At 29.2% G+C, this 9,522-nt stretch overlaps 1 protein-coding gene and 1 long non-coding RNA gene across 3 annotated transcripts in view; one reads left to right on the forward strand and one right to left on the reverse strand.

Moving 5' to 3' along the window:
- LOC106689467 (single-minded homolog 1) overlaps positions 1 to 5,439 on the forward strand; it is a gene marked incomplete in the record, with an annotated part of 86,049 nt that extends 80,610 nt beyond the window's left edge. Inside the window, 2 exon segments of the mRNA XM_067047331.1 lie at positions 1,200 to 1,338; positions 2,482 to 5,439. Coding sequence (XP_066903432.1) covers positions 1,200 to 1,338; positions 2,482 to 2,697 — 355 coding nt within the window.
- Positions 5,440 to 6,670: 1,231 nt separating this feature from the next.
- The window catches only part of LOC106689457 (uncharacterized), an 11,338-nt gene continuing 8,486 nt past the window's right edge, over positions 6,671 to 9,522 (reverse strand). For both annotated transcript variants that reach the window (XR_010843416.1, XR_010843417.1), the window contains exons 4-6: positions 9,056 to 9,221; positions 8,797 to 8,929; positions 6,671 to 7,429 (exon numbers count right to left, since the gene is read on the reverse strand). This is a non-coding gene — a long non-coding RNA (uncharacterized lncRNA). The remainder of the gene's footprint in view (positions 7,430 to 8,796; positions 8,930 to 9,055; positions 9,222 to 9,522) is intronic.

Below are 9,522 nucleotides of genomic sequence, written 5' to 3' on the forward strand. Positions count from 1 at the left end.
AAGCCTCTCCATTCAAAGTTAACTAAACGAAAGCCTCTCCATTCAAAGTTAACTAATAACCAGACATATTCGGGGTTTATATTTGTATTAGAACCTTTCGGAAGTATTTATGTTTTTTGTAAAATTGTTTTCTGTTTCAAATACTTTTTTATTAAAAAATAATTTTAGTTAATACGATAATAAGATTGGGTTTAAGAAATTCATAAAATTAAGGGAGAAAAAAGATTAAATAAAAATGAGTTTATTGATTGGAACAGGTGAAGAGGGTGTTAACTTGATATCTTGTGTTCGTGCTTGTAACTTCAATAATGACTAATTTCAATTTGTTTTTGTTTTCATTTATTTTCACTAATTTAGTTATTAGTGGTACCTAATAATTAGTTTTTCTTCATTTATTTATTTTGACCTTTCTTCTTCTTTTCAGCCGGAACATCTTTCTACAATTAATTACTTAATAATCTCTCTATAAATTTAATTTGTATTTAAACAAACGTATTTGAAATTTCCAAAATACGACTAAATATATTCTAGAAATGAATTCTACATAAAAATGTTTAGTGAATATCTTTGAAATAATTTTAGAAAAAATCATGAAAGGATGGATAAATAGAAATTTTCGACCGAAACGAAAATTATTTATAAAAAAAATCTTCCAGGATCTACACTACTTCGAAAAAAAAATTATTCGTACCATAACTTGCCTAATGCCTAATTTCCAATATTGCTTATTTTACAGTTTAATTGAATTGTTTCACTGTTGGTTAAAATTTAATAACAATTGATTTGAGATGTCACCTACCACGAATGAAGTTATTATCTAAAAAAAAAAATGGAAATATATATTTGATGCTATTTCAAAGTTTTCCCTCATTTTTTTCCTTTCAAAAATGAATCCGATAAATTTTTTTTTTTTTTTTGAGTTTTTTTTGTTTAATAATCAATTAAAAAAACAGATAGACCAGCATTACTAAAAGCTTGTCGAAAAAAGAGTTCATTTAACAGACTTTGAAAATTTAAATGATTTGGTTAAAATAAAAAATATATAGCTTAATGGTCATTGAATGTTATAAATAATTGAGGGAGAAGTAGATGTACTCAAAGCAAACCAACGTTTATAATAAAATATTTTAGAATAAACTCAAATTTTTGTATTTATCGATAAAAATAAGTAGTATAAATGTATTCTTTATAATTTTTAGTGACCATGAAGCAAAAGACTTGCTTCTGTGCTACAGTGGTACCGAAGAGAGAATCGAACCTAGGCCCACACCCCAGCCCAAGTACGTCCCGGATGAGTATGCCGAGCACCACCATCTCTATTTGAGTCAGCAAGTGGCGGTAAGGAAATTGTTAAGTTAAAGTAATGATGACGTTATAGTTGCTTCTAATGATCAATCGATTGAATTCTAATGAACAGATCGAGTATTTAGCTACTATGTACTCGTACTACAACTATGATGGTAGAATAGACGCATAGAGCTTAGGAAATCTGCATTTTCCTTAACTGAGTAAGCCTGAATAAAAATAAATATTGTTCTCAGCTCATGGATTCTCTCGAGAAGGATTTATTAATCATGGCTTTAACCAGAGTAGAACGGGAAAATATTCACTTATAAAAACAAATTCAAAAGCCCCATTAAGGATTGCACATTACTACGTGAATTAATTTCTACTTCATTTTGTATTTACATATTTCTTATTTTCACACTATATTTACCGAAACTACATAGAAATAATTATTGTGTATGATATAGGATAAAGGGGGAGGGTCAGTTTGTTTAACTCTCCGCATGAAGAACTCTTGATTATGGCATGCGTTACAAAACGTTGGGAAGCTCTAATAAATGGGGTACTCTTGATAGGATCCACAATACGTTCTTAAAAAAAAAAGATATTTGTCATGTTCAGTTTCTCCTACTAACATATTCCAGAACTAACGAAACCCATATAGTGCGATGCAGTTTAACTTGGCTCTTCCTTATGTAGGATAATTTGACTATTTATCTTCGAATTCATCTTGTGTGAGTTGTATGTATCATATTTCGAATATTTCCTTATAATTTATATATGTAATGATTTTTTTCGTGTAAGGTGATTTTTCTGTTTTTTAATGTTCGCTCGCGCATTCAGCAACTCGTATTCACAATACCTGTAAGTTATAGTTGTTAATATACATAAACATTATATTTTAAAAGAACATGTAAATTATAAATATAAAATGGCTCGATTCAAGGATACAAATATTGTCTACAGTGGGAGCCCGATCGCGTAACCCTATGAACAAACTGCGATAGTCCCTAACTTTCAACTTCCGATAACTTGGGATGTTCTGGGACTCCTCACAGACCATAAGTTCATCTCTGCCACTCTTCCATTTCAAATGAAAAACTTTCTTGTTGTTCCTCTATTCCTTATTCTCGATCGATTTGATACACTTTTGCCTTCATGATAAACTCTTAGGTCATTTCTCTTTGCCCTCAGGTGTACCAACAAGACTACAGCGGTGAGTGCAGCACAGCTGACTACTCGGGCTACACTGAGCTCTATTACCCGACCGACGGACCCATCATCCAAGACCAGAGGCCATACTCCTCCAGCAGTTCTTGTTCCAGCCACGAAGAACATCATTACATCCCTCCACCTTACGCTAGTGTCATAGTGGATTCTGCTGGTCTGGTAAACCAGTTCGTCCACTAACCTTATACCCCCTTCGCACATTCTTTTCCCATCGTTTACCAACTCGTATACCTAAGATCCGATATTTATACTATTTATATAATTTTCTGTTTTCGTTGTACTTATTCGCGTTTATTATTATACAATTATTGCTGGCAATGGTCTGGATTGGCTTTTCTTTGAAAAATCATTTAAGACAAAAAGAATGGTTTAATTATCATCTTGATTTTTGTTCATAATATAGGTTTATGGTCTCTAACGTTTCCGATAAAATTATGAACCTGTCATCAATACTAGGCAGCGTCAAAATTCCAGATATTGATTGTTCAGGATGTGAAACAGATAGAAGTTTTTAATATTATTTGATTTTTAAATTAAGAACTACCATTAGAGTTGGTGTTCAATTGATGCAGCATTTCAAATCAGCCATTACTGGCGTGTTTAGGGTATAAAATTAATTTCACTAAAGAACTTGCTGAAGAATCCAGTTGCATTATTGTTCTGTGAGTATTAACTACTGTGACTAGAATCATAGACATCCTTCAACTAGTCTTTTAAATTGTTAATTATTCAAGTTGAATTAACTACTGTCATCCATGAAAGTAAATAATATGTAGCAGATTCCTCTGTCTCAAGTACTATCCTTTACCAGTAGGCTTATAGAATAAACATCAGGTGAGGATGGCTTACTAGTCAACTGGAAAACATCAGCAAGGTCAATAAGCTGAATAAAAATCTTTAACTATCTGACTTAGGTCATCCTAGTATACATTATAACCTAATGATCTTAATCATTAATTTTCTATGTACTTAACACTTTGATGTTTGGACTTATTTTTGACACCCTTCTTTGATTCCTAACAAACTTTAAAATGCCTTAGATCAATTTATCAGGCCTATCATAACTGCCATAATTCTTTACCACATAAAAAGGAACTAATATCATATCATATCCAAAGACATCAATTATAAAATTAGCAATGGACTATAAATAAACACAAGTACCAAATTTCAAAGGATGTTAAGGAAATTGCGATTGATTTTATTTATTGAAATAAATCATAACTTGTGCAGCATGATATAAATATGTATACTTTAAATTTATTAGGCTTAATTTGAAATTCATTAATACTTGCCTAGCCTCCATCAATGATTGTACCAGCATAGTTGAAAAAGGGCATTAACATTTTTTTTAACCCAATCATAGAATGTTTAATAATTCTTCTGTTCCTTATATAAAAAAAAAAATGAAGAATTGAGTTTAAAATAATTTGATGCCCCTTAATATTGTTTATGGTTAACCTAAGGCTGCTTATTAAATGTTAGTTTAATTCTTTAAGATATATCAAAATGTACCAACCATCATTTATAGGTAAACAAAATAATTGAATATTTTAACCTATTTTGTACTATGTTAAATTCAAGACCAATAAATTACTGTTATAGTTTTAAAGAATATTTGAAGATGCATAAATTTGAAGAAATAATATTAAATAGATGAATCAATATTGCAAATAGGGGTCCATGAAAGGTTGGTTAAATACAATATATTATTATTCAACCCTATATATAAGTGGTCTGAAATATTTTGAAATATAATATTGAAAACTGGTCCCAAAGGACAAAAAAAAATAATAATACTGACTTATAATTTATAATTCATGTACATATATTTAAATATAATTGGTTTTAATATTGAAAAAATATATAATTGTAAGCATTACCAAATGGAATATCTGACAATAAAATCAATTACTAGTTTACTAACATACAGTAGCCAAAGACAAAATATTATATCAAACATGCTCGATCGGGATGAGGAAAAAAGTGTATTATTTTGTAATGTAACAATGTATACATAAAAAATTATTCCAGCCCATCAGCTTACATGTAAAATATTCATTGTAACATAATATAAATATTATACATACAATACCATAGTTATAGACTTCTTGTATATATATATGTATATACATATATTTATATATAAAAACAATTATTGAATAATATTCCTGCTGAAATGTATATAAGTATATTATTATGGTACTTTCTGGGAAACAGTGCGGATAAAATATGTTAAATTAGTAATAGGCATTTATAACAAAGGATTTGCATAGTATACTCTAAATGTGTATCTTTATTTCAATGATAGTATGTGAATTTCACTGTCATATATTGTTAACTTACCATAAATATAAGGTAACCATTATTTCAATATTTAAATTCAAAAGAAAATCTAACAAGACTTTTTGTTCAGCTAATAAGTTTATTTTATTTAAATAATTATCCGTACTGTTTTTTTGTTGTCAACAGATGGGTGTAAGAAATTAAGAAAATCTAATGAAATAAAGAGACAAGAGAGAATGAAAGCTATCATCTCTTTCCAACTAATGATACATTTTCCATATTAGTAATAAATCAATTTCTATGCTGGATAATTTGATAATTTAGACTATTAAAGGAAATTTTTTATTTCATAATACTCCACAAAATCATTGAGGAAAACGCATTTCCTCACATTCTTACTTTATTGCTCTCATCTGAATGTGTGACTAGTGGATGTGCCCTATCTGTGATGTGACAAATGCAAAAAAATAGATTTTCACATCGGCAGTTATTTTGTAAACATTTTGTAAAATATTTCTATGGTGTATATAGATAATGTGATATATATTATTTTTGTGTCGATATAAATATAATGATATTATTATTAAATTGATTTATTTATGCTACTTTATTTATTGATAAATATAATATATTCCTTCCCTAAATATTTTTTTTTATTTTTCAACCAGGCCACTTGAACATTCCATTTTTTCCATAGTCTTTTCTGTGATTTCAACAAATTAATTCCATATTTCCACTCTATAAAATAATATATATATATTTCGAGTGTGGTAAGAAGGTCTAATGTAAAAAAAATACCAGTTTTATAGGAGAGCTAATTAATTGTTTAGCTTACTCTAAATCAGCATCCCTGCCGATTCTGTTTGATATAATAGGACCGTCCAAGACATCAAAAAAACTATCTTATTAATGAAAAATTAATAAAATTATAATTGAAGTAAGAAGTCTATATTTAATTGCCAAAAAAGAAAAAGCAGAAAATTACATTAAATGATATTAGATAACAAATAACTATGTAAATATTACATTTATTTCTAATTGCTTTCCCAAACTTCATCGTCTTGATTTAAGATTCATATTAAATGTTGTTCAAAGTGAAGGTATGTCCGCAAACACTTTGTTTAGAAGATGGATTAGATAGAATACTAATATGGCTTTTTATCCCTAACTGTATAAGAACTATTGGAAACATAAGGATTAATACTATTTGGAATTAGCATTGGGGACTCTCAATAACATTAATCAGTTTGTTAGAGGCTTTCGCAGAGTACTCATCATTATCCCTTCAATTTATAATAATGGTGAATATGCCAATATTGCGTTTATGTGTGGGTTTTGAAATGGTAATGCTAATACTGCCCGTCGTGAATATATCAGGCAATTTCTGAATAGAAGATTTCCAAACAAGGCTATCTTTAGCTTCATCTTTCAACATCTTAGAGAAACTGGTACCTTTGTTATAATACCATGTGCTGATGGTATTTTGGCGCCTTTATGAAATGATAATTTTGATGATAATCCATCTGGCAGTGTACGAAGAACTGGAGCAGAATTAAATATTACGCCAACTACAGTATGGAGAACTCTCATTGCAGATGGACTTCGCCCATACCATTATCAACGGGTAAAAAATTTATTACCACAAAATTTTTGGCAAAGAGGATATTTTTCAGATTGGTATTTAAATCAAGTTGAGCATAATCATTATCATAACATTTAAAATTGCCTTTGTAATTGTTCTAAAAGGACCTAGTCTCAGAATAATAAACTATTTTTCATTTTCATTTCGTAATCCAAAATTTTCAGGAAACATTCTCTGGACAAATGAAGCTACCTTCACATGAAGAGGTATCTTCAATCAGAAGAATATTCACCTCTGGTTGCAGGAAAATCCTCATACAATTTGTGAACAGCATTTTCAGCACCAGTTTCAGTGCAATGTGTGGTTGGGCTAATAGACAATATGTTAACAGGTCTGCATTTTTTGCCGCCTCGACTCAATGCAGGCACATTTCTAGAATTTCTTAATAATGATTACTATGATTTAGTTGAACATATTCCACTACAACTGAGAAGGGACATGTGGCTTCAATTAGATGGTTTCCTGCACATTACGGAAGAGGTCCATGACAATGGCTAAATGTTAATTATTCCAATGAATGGATTGGCCTTGTAGGACCAATGGCTTGTCCTGCACACTCTCCAGACCTGACACCACTGGATATTTTTGTTTTAGGGTGACATTAGAAAAAAGGTCTATGCAAGACCAGTCAATGACCTTAATTCCTTACGAAGAAGGATAATTGAATCTTGTGAAACAATAACACACATCCAATGCCGTTCTGCCACTGCTCCTGTTGTAGAAAGATATTGAGCCAGTCTTAATGCTCAAGGAAATCACTTTGTACAACATTTAATATGAATTTAATGTTTATGTTTAATTAATAAAGTAGTTGGAACAAATAAATAAGTTTTATTTATTTCATATAACCTAAATACTTCATAACATTGAAAATCTTTAGGTGTGAGAATCTCCAAAACAAAGCGTTTGCAGACATACCTTCAGAGGAAATTTTGTTCTTGTTTTGAGGTCCTTAGTTCATATTTTTAGTTCGGCCCCTTAACCCTGAAATACTCTGTATATTAATTTTTGTGCAGTGTATATTGTTTTTTATATTATAGAAAACATATCAAATACTTGCACCTTAGAATAATACATTATGCATCAAATGTTTGTAAAAAATATAATAGAATACATAAAAAGTAATTTAATAAAACAAAATATATACAATACAGTTCCATATCAATCAATTTGGTTATTACACACTTTGTTAATCAATTTTATTTCAACCTGAATAATTCTGATCTTTAAGGTTTCTGATTTCAAATCTGACATAACTGAACATAAATCATGTCAAGAAACTAATTTATTATGAAAAGCTAGTTAGAAATTACTTTTAAAGATACTCTTATTTAGTATTTTTTTTAATTTCAAATATTAACATCAACAATGAAGGCAGCAAACTAATACAAAGGTCTACTGAGCGCTTATTACAAAAAGTTTAAGAAACTATTGGGAATATTGAATAGGCAATAATTCCAAAGAATGGGAGTAAAAGTATTAATTCTTAGTTATTGTTCATTCTTCTTGGTTTTGGATTGAACAGCTCTTATTACACAGTCAAATTTCAATGATTTACAAAATTGTTCCTACAAAACCGAGGAAGTAAAAGCAGGATAAAATGTGATGTAGGTTAAATGAACAACAGAACTGAATTTTTTTATCAAGAGCTTTAGGAAACCAAAGGTATGTTTTCTCTATTATTTTAAAACAAATTGTACTTATTTACATTAGTAAAAACATTACAACAAGGCTATAAAATGGAATTTTCTTTCAATTTATAAGTATATTGCAGGAACCTAAAATTTTTCTCTTAAAATTTTTAAAAATGGTGGAAAATCTATCAGAGCTATGTTATTATTTACAAGGAATATATAAGCTCAAATCACACTTTCTGACCATATATTTCAAATTCAAATGTTCACGATGTGTTAATAATGATAATGCACATGTTCATTGATTCATAGTAATGATAATTATGGACAGTAATAATAATTTTTGTCATTTTCATTAATTTATATAATAGAAATGGTTAATTTGTTGATAATTATTACATGATGATCTTTTTTAAGTAAAAATAAAACAAATGTAGGAATAGAAATAATAGGGAAACAAAGCAGCGGTATCAGATACTTAGTTTATTAGAAAAGAATATTGTTTGTCAAACTTTTGGTTTAAACCAATTTTTTTTTACTTCAATAGCTATTAAAAACCCCAGAATCAAAAAAATATAAATATTATATGACAATTGAAATAATTCTCTCCATTTTTGGAAGCATGAAACAATTTATAGTTTTTGTTGTAAGAGGAACTTTTTTTAACTTTTGAAATACTAACTTAGGATAAATATAATCTGGCATATGTAAACTTACCTAAAGTTAAAAATTAATATTGAAACACATTGGATTGCAAGAAGTAAAAATGGTCTAAGTAAATAGCAACATAAGTATTCAATATTCGCTTTAGTAACATCTGAGGTCTTACACTTTCAGTCTTCCAAAGATACTAAAAGAAAATGTTAAAATGCAGACATTAAAAATTTAGAACAAATCAAAACCATTATTAAAAAAATAACAATCATATTTGTGAGAAATAATTTCTTGAGGAACTAAATATAATCAAATTGATCACCCTTGGACAGCCTTGCAGCCACAGATTTAGGAAGCCTTTTCAAGACATACAATTTTTCTGCACTAAGCATGTGTCCCTGCCTGTCAGGAGGGGTTGGGCATATGAACAGTTTAGACCTGAGTACATAATGGAATTGCCTCTAAACGATTTTATACAAACCTGAAATCTGACAAATTTCAAATTTATATAGCTAGATTTGAACTTTCTCAAAATAACTGAGAATTCAGAGAATTAATAATTAACATTAGTATTGCTATATTGTTAGCCAATCATACATACTTGTTGTTCGATCGTTACTTTCAGAAAGGAAGCGAGAAAGATGAAAAATATGTAGTGTCATAGTTAAAGTGAAATAAGAGAACAAATTGAATAGCATTGTGTTCATGCGCGTAGGCAGGATTTCGCCAAGGGGGGAGCAGACCTCAGATGTGTATGTGTATGTGTATGTGTATGTGTATATATATATA

This window comes from Halyomorpha halys, unplaced genomic scaffold, assembly GCF_000696795.3.
Source record: "Halyomorpha halys isolate HHAL.00 unplaced genomic scaffold, Hhal_1.1 Scaffold1368.1, whole genome shotgun sequence".
NCBI lineage: Eukaryota > Metazoa > Arthropoda > Insecta > Hemiptera > Pentatomidae > Halyomorpha > Halyomorpha halys.